General features: G+C 51.5%; 1 protein-coding gene across 1 annotated transcript in view; it reads left to right on the top strand.

Annotated features, from left to right (window-relative positions):
• The first annotated feature begins 401 nt into the window (after positions 1–401).
• Positions 402–18,973, top strand: part of PICK1 (protein interacting with PRKCA 1) — a 22,209-nt gene continuing 3,637 nt past the window's right edge. The window contains exons 1-8 of the mRNA XM_006890212.1: positions 402–480; positions 711–808; positions 1,824–1,935; positions 11,798–11,926; positions 14,491–14,557; positions 15,541–15,630; positions 17,625–17,678; positions 18,089–18,151. Of these exons, the coding sequence (XP_006890274.1) occupies positions 768–808; positions 1,824–1,935; positions 11,798–11,926; positions 14,491–14,557; positions 15,541–15,630; positions 17,625–17,678; positions 18,089–18,151 (556 nt within the window). The 5' untranslated portion in view covers positions 402–480; positions 711–767. The remainder of the gene's footprint in view (positions 481–710; positions 809–1,823; positions 1,936–11,797; positions 11,927–14,490; positions 14,558–15,540; positions 15,631–17,624; positions 17,679–18,088; positions 18,152–18,973) is intronic.

The raw sequence follows: 18,973 nt of genomic DNA, 5'->3' as shown, positions 1-18,973 counted from the left end.
GTGCGGGAAGGTGTAAAAGTAAAGGTCTCGGCGTCTGTAGTCCGCTGAACTCCACCCGGGGTCCCAGATCCCCAGAGCGCTTCCGTTGCCATAGCAACCGCCGGCCCCACTCGGTCCCCCGCGTCCCGCTGAGAATGCTGGGAGGAACGCTGCCCTTACCAAGATGGCGGCGCCGGCCGGCTGAGGGGCGGGGCCTCGCGCGCCGGTCCGTCCCGATCTCCGTCCCCGCCGCTTCCGCTTCTTCACACCCTCAGCGAGCTCTGGCTTTCCATGGTGTCTTCCCTGGTCCCCGGAGTCCCGGGAGCCAGAAGGCAAAGGGCTGTTAGAAAGGGCTGGGGAGAAGGCCCTCCGAGAGCTGGGAGGCGGGACTTCCTTGTCTCACCGGAAGTGACGCTACAGTCGCGGCCGCCGACAGGTGGAACGGCAGGTGGGTTCAGGTGCCAGCCTGGCGCGGACCTGGCTGTGGCACGGACGTTTCCGGTGAGCGACAGAGGCCACTGCTAAGCCCCTGGAGACCCGAAAGGCGGGCTTTGAGACTCGAGTTGAGACCCTGGCCTGCACTTCTCCCCTGTACCTGGTAAGAATGACCGTCATCCCCGCCCTAAGTCGGACCCTCCGTCCCGAGGGCAGGGGCCCACCTGCGGGAATGGGGGTGGCATGCACGCACCTTGGTCCCCTAAACCCGCCCCTCCTTTCTCTCCTGGACCCAGTTTCCCGTTCGCCTGTCGAGCCAGGCAGTGAGCCAGCGCTTCCCAACTCTCGGAACCATGTTTGCAGACTTGGATTATGACATCGAGGAGGATAAACTGTGAGTGTTCCATTCCATCAAGTGCCTGGAGCGCAGGAGCCCCAGGTTCTCTAGACCCCTGGGCTCCTCCGTTCACAGAGCCTTGCTCCCTGGCGAGGTCCTGTGCTGGCACCGAAGGTCTGCCCTCCCCCGAGCTCACCATCTGCAGGGCAGACAGGTTAACAGACAGAGCTTAGGGCCAGAAGGACCCTGATGGGGAGTGGCCGGGCTGCAAGGAGAGCAGAGCAGACGGAGCAGGGCTCCCTCTGGGGTGTCCAGGGCAGGCTTCACAGAGGAGGCGACAGTCAAGCTGGGCTTTGAAGGAACAGTAGGAATGACATCACCACACCTTCCTTCCTGGTCTAGACAATTAGTGGGAGAGTTTAAAATTAGGGACTTAGCTCTCTATTAGAATATATACAAGGGCTGTGTCCTCAGCACTTAGTAGGATGCTAGACACCAGCTAGTGGACACTTGCTTTGGGGATGGATAAGTTAATAAATGAGACTGTTTTTTATTAAGCATAAGTGCTACTTTATAGTGGACAATATGATTTGGAGTGGTTGAACAGATGGAAAGTGGATAATTGAATGAGGGAGGGCTTCTCAGAGGAGGTGGCCATAATATTCCTAGGAAGGTGTTAAAGACTGAGTCAGAATAAAATCCCAGCCGGAGACTGAAAGGAAGGGAAGAGGAACTACTTTTATGGAGTGCCTGCTACATGCTGGGTTCGTGTTAAGTGTCTTCCATGAGCTTCTTCATTATAACTGATGACAGAGCGACTTCATTCTCATCTGATGGGTGAAGAAGTGGAGGTGCTGAGAGGGTGCCCCGTAGCTGAAGTGGCAGAGCTGTGACTCCATCTCATATTTCCCTGCCCCCACAAAAGCTGTGCATTTTCCAGAACAAAATGCTGCCTCTCTGGTCCCATGAGAAGAAAGGCAGGTTCCTCAGCAGTTGGAGCCTTGTTGGTTTTGGAGGCCTCATCCCCGTCTCGTGTCCTCGAGGAGACTCAGCTTTGTGCTTCTTTTTCTAGCGGAATCCCCACCGTGCCTGGGAAGGTGACCCTCCAGAAGGATGCTCAGAATCTCATCGGGATCAGCATCGGAGGAGGGGCCCAGTACTGCCCCTGCCTCTACATTGTCCAGGTATCGGGCTCTTTGGAGGTGGGGGCGAGGCCCTAGAGGAGGTAGTACCTCCTTACTCACGCTTGGTAAAGTGCAAGTTCAGATTTGCACTTTTCGTAGCTGACTTTCTCAGTCTTTTTTTTTTTTTAAACTTTTCATCGTAATTTAAGTGAAAGTTCACAGAGCAGCTTGGTTCTCTTTCTATGTAGGAGTTAAAACATTCACACATAATTCATTTCATGACTTTGGAGTCCGCACATTGTGATAACACGTCCACTTCCTCCTGTCCTTCTTGCTGACCCTCCTGCCTTCTGAGCTGTCTTCCTGGACTGCCCCTTTAGTCTCATGGTTGCTTGTTCTAAGGAGTGTGTTTTTTGTCGTGTGATTGTTCACTTGTCCTCTCAGCTTGAGGTATTGAGCTTGAATAATTGAGTAAATGAAATGTACCCTCGTCAGAGAGGACTCCCCTCGCAGAAGGCCTGCTTCTGTTTCTGTCATTTATTTCAGTCTGTGCTCTTCCTTTTCATCATTGTCACTGTGTGCAGTCAGGGCCTGGCCTGCCGCTTGTCCCCTGGTTACGAGACTCTGTGCACTCTGAGGACAGGGTGTCTCTTGTTCACTGGGGTCAGCACCTAACACAGCGCCTGGCAGATAGGCGTTCTTCAGCATTAGTGTATATGATCAATCAGCAAAACCTTGGGTGACTAGCCCAAGTGAAAGGGTAGTGGGTCAAGTTTGAAATAATGGCCTGAGTTCAAATGTAAGCTCCCCTGCTTACTACCAAATTACTACCTCTTTGAGCCTCAGTTTCCTCATCTGGAAGATGGGGAAGTACACAGGTGTCTGTATCTTTGGGTTGTGAAGATTAAACGAAACCACTGAAAGCGAGGCTGCCACTTAGTGCTCATTCACTAAATGGCAGCGGCCGTTGCCCTGATGGTGATTGTTCCTGGGCTCATTTTCTCTGATGTCTTGAGTGGTAAGGAACTTTATGGTTTCTCATAAAGGAAGCTGCCTTGATGTCCTTGTCCGCTGTGACTCAGGAGCGAGGACAGGCCTGCTGGAGTCATCCCAGACCACGTGGCTAATGGAGCTCAGTGATCTCTCTGTAGCTTTGGAAGGAAGCCTACCTCTTAGCATCAGCAAATGGGGCCTCTGCGCTTGACTTGATACAGCCGGGTGCTAGCCCTCTCAGCCACTGGTACCGGAGGGGATCCGGGTGGATCTCGGTTAAGGAGTCACTTCCAGGCCTTGCACACAGAGCCTCCGAATCTGGTCTTGCCTCTGCCTAGAGTTCTGACTTCATGAGCGATCTGACCTCTGTGATCCAGTGGTGTTGGAGAGGCCCTCCCCAGGCAGACCTCCTTGCCACAAGCCACCTCAGTCTTTCCTATCACAACCTCTTCCCCTCAGCCACTGAACTGTGATTATAAAGGAATAGGATTGGGCAAAAATAAAATCTGCTATTTGAAAGTCAAGTGCTGTTGAAGCTGCTTTAATAAATCAGGAATACAAAATGTGACATGATAGCTGTACTTCTTGTCCCACTTACACCCCTGAGGCCTAACAACAACATCACTTTCCCCCCAAATGACTGGTTCGTCCAGTGAGGACATTGGTTTTTCTCAGTAAGATGTTGTTACCTTTGCATCTGTCAGTTATGTGATCTCTTGCTTTTTCTTAGTCCAGTAAATGAGACGCTCACTCTCTTCTAAAACCCCTCTGCCACTTCTCAGCCTGTCTTCCCAACATGATTATATTGTTATCTTTGGGCTAAATCAACATTAATGCAATAAAACTTTATTGAGGAGATATCATGTGAGTGCCTACATTGAGCCAAGTTCTATTACAGACACTGTAGTTGATGGTAGGTGCCATTAAGTCAGCTCCAACACAGTGACCCTAAATATAAGACTGAAACCCTGCCGCACTCCTCCTTCACCCTCACAGCCTATTTAACTGTTGTTAAAGTTGTTGGATCAGTCTACCTAGTGGAGAATCTACTTTTCTTCTGCTAACCCTCTACTTCTCCAAGCATGATACATATAATCCTCTCCAGAAACCGGCCCCTTCGGATAACATGCCCACACTATGTGAGACAGTGTCTCATCACCTTTGCTTCTAAGGAGCTTTTTGGTTTCACTTCTTCCAAAACAGATTTGTTCTTTTGACAGCCCATGGTATGGTCAGTGTCCCTCACCAACACCACATTTCTTTATTTTATTTTTTAAATTTTTTCTCCAACACTACATTTCAAAGTGCCAGTTTTTCTTCAGTCTTCCTTACTCATTTTCCACCCATCACATGTGTATGAAGCAATGAAAAATAGGACTCAAATCTGGCACAGCTTAGTCTTTAGAGTGAAATCCTTGCTCCTAGTCATTGGTCGGATCTTTGACTGCAGCTTTGTGCAATGCAGTACATTACTTGATGTCTTGATTGCTTTTCCATTGGTGTTGATTATGAATCCAAGTAAAATGAAATCCTTGACAACTTTTAATCTGTTTATCACCATCTGTTTATCTGATTCAGTTGTGAGAACTTTTGACACCACCTTCCTTGGTGAAGAAGATGGGAAGCATTTATTGCTAAAGTTCAAAGACTACAGTCTTCAGCACGGATTATAGCTCAACATAAAGAAAACAAAAATTCTCTCCCCGGGACCAATAAATAGCATCACACTAACTGGAGAAAAGACTGAAGTGGCCAAGAATTTCCTTTCACTGGAGTCCACTCCAAGTGGATTCACCGCTGTTGAGTTGGTGCTGACCCCGGTCAGCCCTCCGTGGGCTTCCATGGGCACAGATCATAGCGGGAGGAAACTGCCCATCTTTCTCCTTGCCCAGGCTGGTGAATCCGGCCACGGAAGATACTCAGCCTTTCAGTTAGCAGCAGAACTTGTTACAGACAACACTGCCAGTGTTCCCTGGATCCGTGGGGGATGGAGAAGCATCCTTGGATGAAGCATGGTCTCAGGCTCCAGAGCCCTGATTCTGGTGTAGTGTTGACTGACTGACTGTTACAGACTGTCTCTATCACGCTTAGTGATTTTCTGTGATGATGTGATTGTATTTATCTTCTTAATTAGCTTTTTCTTTCTCATTGTTGTCAATTTGTGTGGTTGGGGTTTTGTTTGGTGTTCTTGAGTTTGTTTGAGTTTCCTGTGCTGTTTCTCTGAAGATTTTTCAGCCTCCCTGATTTCTGTGTGAAAAGCTTTCTCGTTATTTGTTTGCCATCTTGAGTTGACAGGGTGCTCTTTGGAGGCAAGGTTAGTGAAGCTTCGTCCCACAGACTTCAGCCACTTGTCAGGAGGGGCCAGTCCTTGGAGAAGGAAATCATGCTTGGAAACATGGAGGGTCAGCATAGGAGAGGAAGACCCTTAGCGAGGTGGATGGACACGGTGACCGTAACAATGGGCTCACGAGTATCAAGGATGGTGAGGCTGGCACAAGATAAGGCAGGGTTCAGAGCCATTGTACATAGGGTTGCTGTGAGTTTCAGTCAGCTCAACAGCACACAGCAACAAAAACAGGAAACCCCACCTTCGAGTTGAGAACCCAGTTAGTAGCCCATCTACCTGTTGTCATTGAGATGCAGTCCGTACTGAAGGCTGCCTTCCTTGATCTTCTGCAACAAATACTTCAAGTCCTCCTCACTTTTAGCAAGCAAGATTGTGTCGTCTGTATAATGCAGGTTATTGATGAATTTACCACACTCCTCCTCATAGAGTCCAGCTTTTCAGATAATTTTCTCAACATACAGATTGAATAGGTATCGAGAGAGAATACAACCCTGACACACTCTTTTCCTAAGTTTAAACCATGCAATATTCCCCTGCTGTGTTCAGGTTTAAGTTCCGCATGAGCACAATAAAGTGCTCTGGGATTCTCATTCTTCTCAATGTCAGCCACAGCTTGTTATGATCACACAGTCAAATGCCCTTGCATAGTCAATACAGCACAAATAGACATTCTTCTTGTGTTCTTTACTTTCAGCCAGGATCCATCTGACATCAGCAATGATATCCCTGGTGCCACAGCCTCTCCTACATCCTTCTTGAATTTCTGACAGTTCCTTATCTATTTACTGTTCTAGCTGTTTTTAAATTACCTTCAGCAGTATTTTGTTTGCATGTGATATTAGTGATGATTGTTCAATAATTTCCACGTTCATTTGGATCACCTTTTGTTTTCTTGACATTGAGATGCAATCTATACTCAAAGCTGCATTCCTTGACCTTCCCAGGAACTGATGGGATACCAATTGACTTGTTTCAATTAACAGATATAGACCTGGATGCTCTCACCAATCTATGCCAGGAAATTTGGAGGACAGATATCTGGCCAGCGAATTTGAAGAGATCCATATTTGTTCCCATTCCCAAGAAGGTGATCCAGTTACCACTGGACCAATAGGCAACATCAAGATGGATGGGGAGGAGATAGAAACTGTCAACAGCTTCATCTTGCTTGGATTCACATTTAACACCCTTAGTACCAGAAGTCAGGAAATAAGGAGACACATTGCACTGGGAAAATCTGCAGTTAAGGACCTCTCTAAATGATGTCAGTTTGAGGACTAGGGTGCATCTCATTCAGTCCATAGTCTTATCACTTGCAATGCATCTGATGGCCGAAGAAGAAATTGATGCCTTTGAGCTGTGGTGTTGGAAAAGAGCACTGAACATCCCGTGGACGTTCAAAAGAACAGATACATCTTGGAGAGGATGCAGCCGGAGTGCTCTTTGAAGGCAAGAATGATGAGGCTTCACCTCATATACTTTGAGCTTGTTGCTAGGAAGGACAATTCTTGGAGAAGGACATGATGCTGGAAAGGGCAGAGGGTTGAGGAAACCCTCAATCAGGTGGACTGACACGGTGACTGCTGCAATGGGCTCTTGTGTGTCAGGGAGTGTGAGGATGGCGCAGGACAGGACGGGGTTCAGATCTTTAGTTCATGGGGTCGCTATGAGTTGTACTCCACTTGATGGCACCCAACAACAACAACAACAATCTATTGTCCACTGGTATTCGATGGGGAGAGAAAACCTGGGGAAACAACAATCTCTTTCATAAATTGTTCTGGCAAAACTAGACATCTACTTGCAGAAGTCTTAAGCAGGATCCACAGCTCATACAAAAACATCAACTTGAAGTGGATCAGAAACCTAGAGGCAAAGCCCAAAACAATAAAGATCATAAAAGACATATGGAACCAAACTTAAAAGACAGCGTATGGTGTAAATAGGCTTGCAGATATAGCCAGAAATGAACAACCAGCAGAGGGCGCAATCGATGACTAGGACCTTAATTAAAAATTAAGTCCCTGTATGCTTCAAAACCTTCTCCCATTAGGGTAAAAAGAAAATCTACAGGCTGGGGAAAAACATCTGGCAGTAACATTCAGACAAGGACCTCATAATACAGAATCCTACAGAATCTCCACAAGGAAAAGACTGATAACCCAGTCACTAAATGAGCGAAACACATGGAAAGACTTTTCAGTGAGGAAGACGTTCAGGTGGCCGGCAGATACGTGAAGAAATGCTCAGAATAACTGGCAATGAGAAAGATGCAAATCAAAACCACAATGAGATAGCATCTCACCCGAGTAGCAGTAACAAAGTTTAACAGGACGGCAAGCAGTAAATGTTGGAGAGAATGTGGAGATACTGGAACTCTCATACATAGTTGGTGAGATTGTAAAATGGTGCAGCCACTCTGGAAGACAGTAGGCTTTTCCTCAGAAAGCTGAACCTAGAAATCCCATATGACCCAGCTACTGCATTGCTAGGATTATGCTGCTGTTGTTGATTGCCTTCGAGTCAAGCATGACTCGTAGTGATCCCTATGAACAAATTTTGTCAAAGTTCCTAAGAGTTTCCAGAGGCATGTTGTTTAGGAAGTGGATGCCACACCTGCTTCCAAACCTGTCACAGTATGTTACTGTTGTTATGTTCCATTGAGTCGCCTGCAGTGTATTAGTGACCCTCTATGCAGCAGCTGAGTCCTTCCCTGTCCTGAGCCAGTCTCACTAATTCCGACACACCAACCTCCATTGCCCCAGTTACTGTATTAATCCATCTCATCTGGGGTCTTCCTCTCCTGTGCTGTCCGACCATGAAGTCCTTCTCCAAGGACCAATCTCTCCTGGCCACGTGCCCAAAGTGAGTGAGACGGAGCTTCAAAATCCTAGCCTCCAAGGAGAGAACTGGTTTCAGCCTCTCCAAGACAGACCTATTTGTTTTCTTGGCAGTCCATGGTATGTTCAAGACTCTTCTCCAGCACCACAACTGAAAGGCGTCTATTCTTCTGTCATCCTTACTTGTCCGTCTCTCTGAAGCATAACAAATAATTGAGAAGACCATGGCCTGGATTAGGCGCCCCTTTGTATCTAGGACTATACCCCAAGGGAAACAGAACTAAAACACAAACCACAATTTGTACACATGTGTTCATAGCAGCATTATTCACAATAGCAAGAAAATGGAAACAGCCCAAATGTCCAACAACAAACGAATGCATTGAGAAATTGTGGTACATTCACACAATGGAATACTACACAGCACTTAGGAGCAACGATTTCTTAAAATTCTGTATAACATGGGAGAGGCTAAGAGCGTGAACTACCTCAATCTCTTAATGACGAATACTGCATAAGGCCATTATTATAAAAGTAGAAGGATAATTAGTAAGATGGATAATTAGTATGAAAGTCCAAAAAGGGAAAGGGAGAGTGGTAGAAGATGGGAAGTGGAATAAAAAATGACATGGGGGAAAATGTGTTGCCAGTAAGGGTTGTTCAAGGACTACTGCAAAGTGAAGACAGATTTGCATACAAGTTGGGGATGACTCCAAAACAGCAAGTTTCCCCTCTCCCCCAAAAAGGTCTATCTCTCTTTCACTTCTCCTTGGTTTTCATTAGTTATCTGTGTTAAGCAAATGATGCAATCAGAATGCAAAGAGGGGTTAAAGCAGTTAACTGCTAAAAACACTTAAAGGTGAAACTCATTAGGATTACACCTCAACATAAAGAAAACAGAGAAATCCTCACAGCTGGACTGTAGGCAACATGATGAACAGAAGGAACGCATCAAGATTTAATGTTGCTTGTTTCCACAATCAACACCTGCGGACACAGCAGTCAGATCAGATGATGTAATACACTGGTTAAATCTGCTACAGAAGGCCTCTTTTATTGTTTTTATTGGTTTTTTTTCTTTATTATTGAAGAGCAAAGATAACACTCTGAAGTTTAAGGCTGCTCTGAGCCAAGCTATGATATTTTCTGTTCCCTTATATCATGAGAAAGGTGGGCCGTAAGGAAGACTGCACCGACCAATAACGATTACTACTGGGTTTCCCTAGCTTCTTTGGAATTGTTAACTTCTATTTTACATTTCTGAGAGTTCTTTGTAATTGACCCTTTTTAATTTGAACTATGGTATTGGTGAAGAACACGAAATATCCCATGGACAGCCCGAAAAACAAACAAGTGTGTTTTGAGGGAAGTGTGGTTCTAGGGTGCCCCTTAGAGGGAGAGATGGTGGAACTCTGTCTGCCATACTTTGGGCATGTTGTCAGGAGGGCCGGTCCTTGGGAGAAGACATCGTGCCGGGAAAGGTGGAGGGTCAGCGGAGGAGAGGAGGACCCTCGCCAAGGTGGACTCACACAGTGACTGTAGCACTGGGCTCGAGCCTGTCGGAGATCTTGAGGATGGTGCAGGCGGACAGGGCAGCTCAGAGCTGCTGTTCGCAGGGTCTCTGTGAGCAGCACAGAGTAACAAACAACAGGTGATCCTTTGGACGTCATGTTGTTTCTCTGATCACTTTGAGGATGTTCATGGTGAGGTTTTGTTTCCTGTGGCCCATTTTGCTTGTTTGTTTGGGGAATATGTTTTTCACATGAGAAGCTTTCCTCGGATTCCCAGAAATCCTTGTCTGCCTTGATACTGAAAAGTGAGTTTGGAAGCCCTGCATGCGGGTGGTCCTTATGTGGTGGGTTTCCCTTTGGGGCTGGCTGGACACTGTGCTCGAGATTGCCCCCAGTCCCATGCAAGGCAGGCAGTGAGCCTGGCAGCCAGCTCCCTGGGGGCTGCCGGCTTTCCAGGGGGCTTTGGGATGCCATGTGTAACATCCTCTAATCAATCCCTAATCTTTTCCACCCAGTGCCTCCTGCCTCTCTCACTGGGCCCTGGAGTTGGGCCTTTCTGAAGAGGAAAAACTCAAGATTTTAGGTGAAGTTGTGGGCTTGTTCTTACACTTCACTTTTTGTCCAGCCTTGTCTGTTACTCTGACCCGCTCCTTGACCTAGCATTTTCCAGCAAAGATTGGTGCTTTTTCATTGTGGCCCTTGAAGTCCCATGTCCTCCCTTGTGCTGACGCCGTTGTTAGCACTGCCCCGTCTTCTGGAAGCACAAACACTTCTCATCAGTGGTGGTCTATTTTTGCTTTCTTTTTAACCTATTGTGTTTTATTAGTGTGACTTTAGACTATAACATATGTTAAGAATATTAAGGTGTAAGAAATATTAAGAACACTCTTTTTATTACATTTTTTTCTCTGATATGAGCTGTTCTTTCATGTGCTTTTTTTATATTTTATTAACTTTAATGAACATTTACAGAGATTTTGGATTTCCATTCATTCATTGTTGCACTTTTCTCCCTGCCAACACCTCCCCCCCAGTTCGCTCCTCTCTTTGAAAAGTAAAAGAAAAATTCTTTCATTGCTATACAATCCCCCTGCAACCTCCCACCGGCACAATGCAACCTTAATTCTGGACTCTTGTGATAACCATAATGTTGGTGTTGTTTGATGCCATCGAGTCGTAGGCGACTCATAGCGACCCTATGAACGAACGGCCTGAGCACATGAACGAACAGCCTGAGCACATAACCATAATACCCTATCATATATCGCTTTTAGATTGTTCTCTCCCTCATCTGTTTCAATGCAGTATAATTTATCCAGTTTTTCTCAGTCTTACCCCAACCCTGATGTCAGTCCCATTCTACAACAGTGGCACCATGCAGTATTTGTCCTTTTGTGACTGAGATATTTCACTCAGCATAATGTCCTCCAGGCTCACCCATTTTGAATAATATTGCATGAGTTCCTTGTTTTCCAATGCAGCTTCATATTCCATTGTGTGAATATACCACAGCTTCTCTATCCATTCTTTTTTTGATGTGCTTTTGATGGAACGTTTAGAAACTGATGCTAAGGGAGAAGAAGGTGGGCGGTTCGAGTCCCCCTCTCAGGGTTGTCTGTTTCTGGACCTCATGTTAATATTCTGTGCCTGTCTCTGTATACGCTACCATAGCCTCCTCTTGTCTTATTTAAGCGTGACTCACAGAGCTGACCCTTGGTACACTCACTCTGCCTCATAGCCAATAGGTACTGACCCTCTGAAGGGGTCACCTGGAAAAAGGGGCTCACAGGGAAGCCCTGAGCTGCCCTTTGGGGCCTGAGGTGAGGTGCAGGAGCTGACTGAGGTTCTTGGGGGCTCCGAGTCACCTGGAGCTGCAGGGTTAGAAGAATCTATCAGAGGAGCCAGAGAGTGTGTGTGTGTGTGTGTGTGTGTGTGTGTGTGTGTGTGCGCGCGCGCGTGTGTGTGTGCGTGTGTGTGTGTGCGCGCGCGCGCGCGTGTGTGTGTGTGTGCGTGTGTGTGTGTGTGTACACGCCGTTTGCATTCAGGTTGCGGCTCTGTCCTGTCCCTGCAGAAGGTCTTTTAGGGGCTCTGACCTCACCCTCCTTGAGCCTCATCCATGGGCGGAAGGAGCGGTCGGGGCAGAGCCAGCGCCGACTGGGATGGAGGCATGGTGAGCTTTCCCCTCACTTTGTCCATCTCTCCCCACCCCCGTCTCCTGGCACACCCCCCAGGTGTTTGACAACACCCCAGCAGCCTTGGACGGCACGGTGGCTGCTGGAGATGAGATCACGGGTGTCAACGGCAAGTCAATCAAAGGGAAAACGAAGGTGGAGGTGGCCAAGATGATCCAGGAGGTGAAGGTAAGGGCTCTTGCTGGGAGGAGGCCTGCCCTCACCCTGCTCCCTTCCTCTGCGCGGAGGGCCAGGCCCTGCTCCGGCCTTCCTCACTTTATTGCTCATCTTGTCAGTGAATACAGTTGTGCTCCAGGACTCCTTCCTGCTGGGCCTGGGTGCTGAGTGGACAGAAGGTGCCAGGTCCTTGTCCTCCTTGGAGTCTCAGGGAAGCTGCCACAGGGCTCACTTCAGCCAGCCAGCGTCCCAGTCAGGGCTGTAGCTGAGGCCACAGGCTCCCAGTGAATGGAGCCGCTGAGTGGCTCAGAAGACACCCAGTTGCTGTTGGCCAAGCCATGCAGAGCATGGAAGGAGGCAAGATGGGGAGAGGCCCTTGTTCCCCATCCTTGTAGAAATCTGCAGACTATTGGGGCCCTCTGAGCTTATGTGGCCTCAAGGACCCCTCTGGGCTCGGACTGCTCCCAGTTAGACTGCTGGTCTCGTCTGCACATGAGTCACACAGCACCTGCTGCAGATCGGGGCCTCTCTCCCAGGGATCTTTCTGGAATTGCAGGCAGTACCCAGCCGCCACTCCCAGAAACAAGCATGCAGCCCTTTTGCCACTTCTTGCCAAGTTTGCTCTCATTGACTTCTGGGAAACCAGGACCTTCTGAGAAAGCTGAACGAGTGTGGAGGAGACACAGGGCCATGTTGTTGTGTGCCTTTGAGTCTACTGTGACTTATAGCGACCCTGTGAACAGCAGCTCTGAATCTTGCCCTGAACTGACCTCACTGTCTGACACACAAGCCCAAAGGCTTTACAAAGTCTTAGGCTCAGAGTCTCTGCTGGGATTTGCTCCCAGTAAATTGAACTTGGCCAAATGCTCTAGTTCCCTCACCCTTCTCTGTCCCATCAGCCACCCACCTGCACTCACTCCCTTCCTCCATGTCCTGAAGCCCCCTTAACTGACACTCCCATCACCATCTATCTGCCCTGGCCCAAAGCCACCCTCCTCTCCGCCTTCTTTCTTCTGCTGTTCTGCTCTCACCTGTTCCCTTCGCTGACGTGCCTTCTGCCAGGAGGAGGAGGAAGATTCCAGTCCTTCATGCTTTTGCTGCAGCACCGAGAGCGAGGAGTGAATGGGAAAGGGGCTGGGCCTCGGGCTGAGAGTTAACTGTGTGGAGCTTGCCCAAGGGGTGCAGGCCCTCTGTGGAGCATGGTGTTACCATCAGGCACCACCTGACGTGCACAGGGACTGCTGCTGTTGTTGTCCCCCATCATATGAGCAGAACTCGCTCATCGCTGACCGTCCAGCAGGTTTCCAGAGGCAGTAAATGGCACAGGAGGAGACTGCCCATCCTTCTCTTGTGGATTCAAACCGCACACCTTTGTGTCGGCAGCACAGTTCCTTACCACTAAGCCACCAGAGCTCCCTGTAGAGGGACTGGTCCCAGGAAGTAGAGGACCTTTGTCATTCAGGTAGAGAATGGGGTTCTGTGGGCCCCCTTCTAGATCTGACTCCCCACCCCCTAACTCTGTCCACTGGGCCTCCCGTCCTCCGGGACTTATCTCACACTGTCTGTCCCTCCTTAAATCCTGACCCCCCCTGCCCATGAGGACAGGAGCTCTTTATGTTCCTGCACAGCCCTGACTGTTACCAAAGGGTGTTCCCAGTGCCACTCCAGGCAGGGCATGGGGTCTCAGTGGCCCATGGAGGAGGTGGTTCAGACCCCCCTGCCGCCCACTCCTGCTCTCTTGCACCTCTCAGCTGCTCACGGGACCGAGTCCCGCACATTCTAGGTCACGTTCTAGGGGCCCATTCCTGCCACCCACTTGGAGCTTCCCCAGGACAGAGCCAGCATCGAGTCACGGGTTTCCTTCAGAGCTCCCTCACTTACATCCTGGATTCTGTGTGAATTGTGATGAAAGATGGACAGTCCCCCTCCCACGCAATTTATGGCCTCAGAAAACCCACGGGAGCATCAACCGGGCTTTGCTCTGACTTAACGGCAATGAGGTTTTGAGTATTTTAACGTGTGGGTGGATTCAGTCTCAGGCCCCAGGGTGTGGGATTACTGAGAAGAGCACGGTCAAGGCCTCAGGACAGGTAGCAGCCCTGCAGCAGCTGGCCCTCCGCTTAGTGCGTCTTCTGAACAAGCCCTGATGCACATCAGCCTCCCTACTGGATTTGGCCGTCAGGGTCTGGGGCTGTTCTTGCCCTTCTTGCCACCCCTGTGCAGGCACAGAGAACAAAGATCATCAGAAATACCTCTTGGGTGGATGGAGGGGCTGACTGAGCGTGGAGGAGAGGCTGCACTGGGGAAGGCCGGGCAGATGTGCAGTGTGGTGTGAGGAGGGCAGGAGCACCAGAGGCCACCAGGCTGTGCTCTGATATGGCCAGGGCTGTGCCCACCCTTTTTCTTGCTGATTCCTAGCATGCAGAGAAGGAGAGGTGCTGGAAGCAGACAGGGAGCCCTCTCTGCCCCTCACCAGAACCTGTCACGACCCACAGATTCTGGGTCCATCAGACCTCGCCAGGGTGGGTTTTGGGGCCTAGGAAAATTGGTCACAGCTCTGTGTCCTCCCTTTCCAGGGAGAAGTGACCATCCACTACAACAAGCTGCAGGCAGACCCCAAGCAGGGCATGTCCCTGGACATTGGTAAGCGGCACCTAGCCCTGTTCCCCAGCCCCCAGCCCAAAGGGCACCCCTGCTCTCTTCTACCCCTGGACAGCAGATCCAAGAGTCCCGAGGACTTGCCCCTTTGCCAGCCTGTGCTCCCAGGTTGCCTGGTTGGGAACTCATTTTGTAGGGTTGTCCACCAGACCCTGGCCTAGCACCCCTGACCCACCAGCTCCCCTCTTTGGCCTCCCTCTGCCCAGCTGTTCCCATAACACCTGGAGGGCCCTCTGTCCCCAACACAGCCTCAATGCAGGGGGTGGGACTTTGGCTTCCTGCTGGGTGCAGGGTCCAGGTTATGTGGAACTTTTATATGTAGAAGGCGGACAGTAGTTTTAAGGGGCTAATAACCCGCTACCTGACCTGACAGGTAAAGCCTGAGATCCTGAGTGGGCTTTGCACCTCCAGGTGAAATGTGCCCCAAGATCTCTTGCCTCTGGAGCCCAGCAGCCTCCCGTTTGGAAGGACAGATTGTTTCTGTCCTGGAGATTCTTCCCCTAAACCCCCCTGATCCCAGCCCAGCGTCTCTCCTGGTGACTCAGCTGTGCCCGGTCCTGAGTCTGAGTCACTTGTCATTGTGCCCATTACTCTGATGTGACCAATTGAGGACAGACCCTCACCTTCTGGTCCCTCATACCAGGATGCCCCAGTTAGGATGTGGAGAGTGACAGGAAGGAGAGGCTCTCTGGCCCCTCAGGCCTCTGTGGCCAGGACCCCACACTACACAGAGCCACTGAAGCCTCTTACATGTCCACCTCCCGGCATCCCCCAGACTGTGAGGTAGACGGCATCAGGGCAGAGGATCCCCCTGGGGGTCCTGGGGCACTCCCTGCTTTGTAGCTCACCCAAGTGCCCCAGTCCTGCCCCTTCTGCTTCCTGTTAGTCGTCTGGGGCCAGGGCGTGGAGGGTCTCGGGCTTCTGGGCCCGCCACGCCCTCTAACCCATGACTCCCTCTCTCCACTAAGTGCTGAAGAAGGTGAAGCATCGGCTGGTGGAGAACATGAGTTCGGGGACCGCAGACGCCCTGGGCCTGAGCCGGGCCATCCTGTGCAACGGTGAGTCCCTCGTCCCTGTAGTCCTGACCATTCAGACTGCGTCCACTCAGCATTAGCTCTGGCCTCTGCCTCTGGGACCAGTAGTCACCATCTCTTAGTGTCCCTCTGAGTGTCCACAGCTGTCCCTTCAGCCAGCCTCAGCCAGTGCACCTGGAGATAACTGGCTCAAGTCACAGATGAGGACACTGGAGATGTAGAGTGGGAGTGGCCTCCTTCTAGCCCCTGCTGGGGAAGGTGCTGCTGGGAGCTAGCTGGGACCAAGCATTGACCACTGCCAGGCTGGGAGCTAGCCCAGGACCAGGGATTGACCACTACCAGGCTGGGACCAGACCTGTCCCACTGCCAGGCCAGGAGCTAACTGGGGACCAGGCCTGTCCCACTTCCAGGCTGGGAGCTAGCTGGGGACCAGGCATTGACTACGACCATGGTGCAGCCACAACATGTCCCACCCCAGCATCCCAGCCCAGTGTCCCTTGGCTCCTGGGCTTCTTACCACAGCCCCACCTTTGTCCAGGAGGTGGCGCTGCTGTCCTTGTCCCTGAGCTCTGCCCACAGCTCCCAGGGCTGGCTGAGTGCCTCACAGCAGGGGGAGAAGCCCTGACAGCACGGGGCAGGCACATGCATGCACACATGTGCAAGTGCACACACACACGTGCACACGTGCCATCCTGGACGACCAGTGGAGCACGCTCCTGCGCCCACCCTCACCAGCCTGCGTTTATAAATAGCAGTGGGCTTGCTGCGCGTGGGGGCGTGGATATAAATACCTATGTGAAGTGTTGCTGGGCTGGGTACACTATTGGCTGGGGATGTGGGGGTCGGGCCTGAGCCGGTTCCAAATGGTACAAAAGTGGTGGCTGCTATTTTCAGCCTCTTTGGGCCTATAAATCCCTGTTACTGTAGTTACCGTGCGTGGAGATGAAATTAGAACTGGTTGTTGTGTTTTTCCCCCAAACCTTGCAATTTCCCTGGCCTTAAATAGGCTTTCTAAAATTGAAGCTGTCATGATGTCCCATGACCCAACTAAAAACAACAGCCTGGTGCTTACGTGGCTCTGGCCCCACAGGCTGGCCGGGCGCCAGACTGCAGGCGATCTGGGGCCTCGAGGTCACCCAGGGTGGCCGAAACCTCCCGGAGACCCCACGGTGCCCCCTATCTACCTTGTCCTCCCCTCACTGTCCCATTGACCAGCCACCTCCCCTGCCCAGACCCGAGTCCTTCCCTATCTACTCTCACTCAGAAGTCCCCGTGGGGTCAGCACGGGAGGAGCTGTGTGGCCAAGGGCACCTCTATCCTTTTCTCTGTGAATGGGGCAGAAGGGAGTGTCTGCCTCAGAGGCTGTCTTTGCTGCCAGCGCCCGAGCTGAGTCACCAGGTGACGTGCCCTCTGCCTGCTGCAGTGTTCCTATGGGGAGCTGGTGGCACAGAGGAGCAGCCCCGGGGGTCCAGGCCCACCTGTCCCACGTGCTCGGGGTCTGTCTCTGACACCAGTGACACAGATGCAGGCAGGCAGCCCCTCAGGTCCATCCTGAATCACTCTGCTCCCTGCAGTGCCTTGCAGGTGATTTCTGACCCCTTTTTGTCTCCGTCTCCATGGCAGCTGCCCAGGTTGGTGTCAGACCATTGAACTGTTGCCTGCTGGGCCAGGGGTTACTTTCTCCTGGCCTCGGGGAGCACCCACAGATTCTGGTTTGGGGTTTTGTGTTCATGACCTTCAGAAGTTCTGGAATCACTATCAACATCCTGCCCCTTTGGTCTTCACCAGCCTGCTGGGGTGAGGGTCGTCTCAGCAGGCCCGGAGGGCAGCCCTGTTGGGCCCTACTCACCTCTGTTAGGGTATGCGGGGCTGTCAACAGAGCACCTCTGAGCTTGCTTTCCCTGAGGTATCCTCTTTCCCTGGGCTCAGTCTCATCGGAGGTGCCCCCACTACCCCAGCTGGGTTCCTCCGCCACCTCAATCCTGAGCCTACCCAAACCCCTGTCTGGGTCCCCACAGATGGGCTTGTCAAGAGGCTGGAAGAGCTGGAGCGGACGGCTGAGCTGTACAAAGGTGGGTGGACATGAGACATGGGTCCAGAAGCAGTCCTGGTATTGGGGAGCCCTGATGTGAAGAAGGTGACCATGGGGACAGGAGTGCCAGCCTGTGATGTTTTAGGACCATAGCCACGGGAAGTTCTTTAAGATGTGTATTTTTTCTGACAGTAGAAATAACATCTACCCATAAATACGTACGTAGAACGATTCCCCCAGGCTGCCTTTCCCCCAAGGCAGTGATCACAGCCCTGGCCCTGGCCAGGCAGGAACTCCTTGGGTACAAACGGGGGACAAGGGCCACAACTGAGCCTTCCATGTTAGCCCCCCCTGGGGTCAGGGGACAAGCCCAGGATCCTAGACAGGGCCTTGGTGAGCAGAGGGAGCTGGAGGTGGTCCGACTGCCCCTCTGGTCGGGTCTCTCCACAGGGATGACCGAGCATACCAAGAACCTGCTACGGGCCTTCTACGAGCTGTCGCAGACGCACCGGGGTGAGCCCGCCCCTGCTCCCCTCACCTCGGAGCGCCCCTCTCCTGCCGGTGCACGCTGCCTGGGGCTGCTCTGGGGCGCTGCCATGCACAGGAACTCTGAGTCTCTGTCCTCTACTCTCCCGTTTCCCTATGCTGGTCCTTCACCCCCAGCCCTTCAGGGAGGGCCTGCTGGGCACTCAGCCCTGCACTGGCACCTCTGGGGCTCACTGAAGCCAGCACCACATAGTGTGGAGTTGGTCCGCGAAGGTCACAACCAGCTCAGAGCGCCCCTCAGGGCTCTGGGGTACAGCCATCCACCCACCAAGTGGTGTGCAGACCGGGAGTGTCTAGACCAGGGGTCACCTGACCCGTCCTGCCCGTGTGCAGTCGGCAGTGTGGGCACATCCCTGCCTGTGCTCTTAGTCCTCACAAGCCCTTTAGCTGGCCGGTCAGGCACCAGTAATCCGCTTTCCCAAAGAGAGGGAAGGGACACAGCGGCTAAGGGGCGGGACTGGGATTGGAACTCGAGTGTCCAGACTCTCAGAGCAGCACTTGGTCCTGACAGCTCTCCTCCAGCCTTGACCTAGCCGTTTCTACTGTCTGGTCCCTGGGGAGGAAAGGCCAGTCCCGCAAGGGTGTGGTCCTAGCTTCTCCACACGTGCAGGCCTGACTCCCTTGGAATATCAGCCCTCCGTCCGTGCGATGTAGCCCCAGCTTCCTCATGGTGTAAACCAGCTCCCTCAGAGTAGACTCGGCTTCTCCTTCAGGGTGTGGACCCCGCTCCCACAGAGCATAGATCTGGATCCCTCAGGGTGGAGACCCCGCTCCCCCGGGTACACACCC

This window comes from Elephantulus edwardii, unplaced genomic scaffold (assembly GCF_000299155.1).
Source record: "Elephantulus edwardii isolate Elephantulus edwardi_28Jun2011 unplaced genomic scaffold, EleEdw1.0 scaffold00086, whole genome shotgun sequence".
NCBI classification, from domain to species: Eukaryota; Metazoa; Chordata; class Mammalia; order Macroscelidea; family Macroscelididae; genus Elephantulus; species Elephantulus edwardii.
The sequence above is the reverse complement of the archived record's forward strand: the minus strand, read 5'-3'. Positions and strand labels throughout refer to the sequence as shown.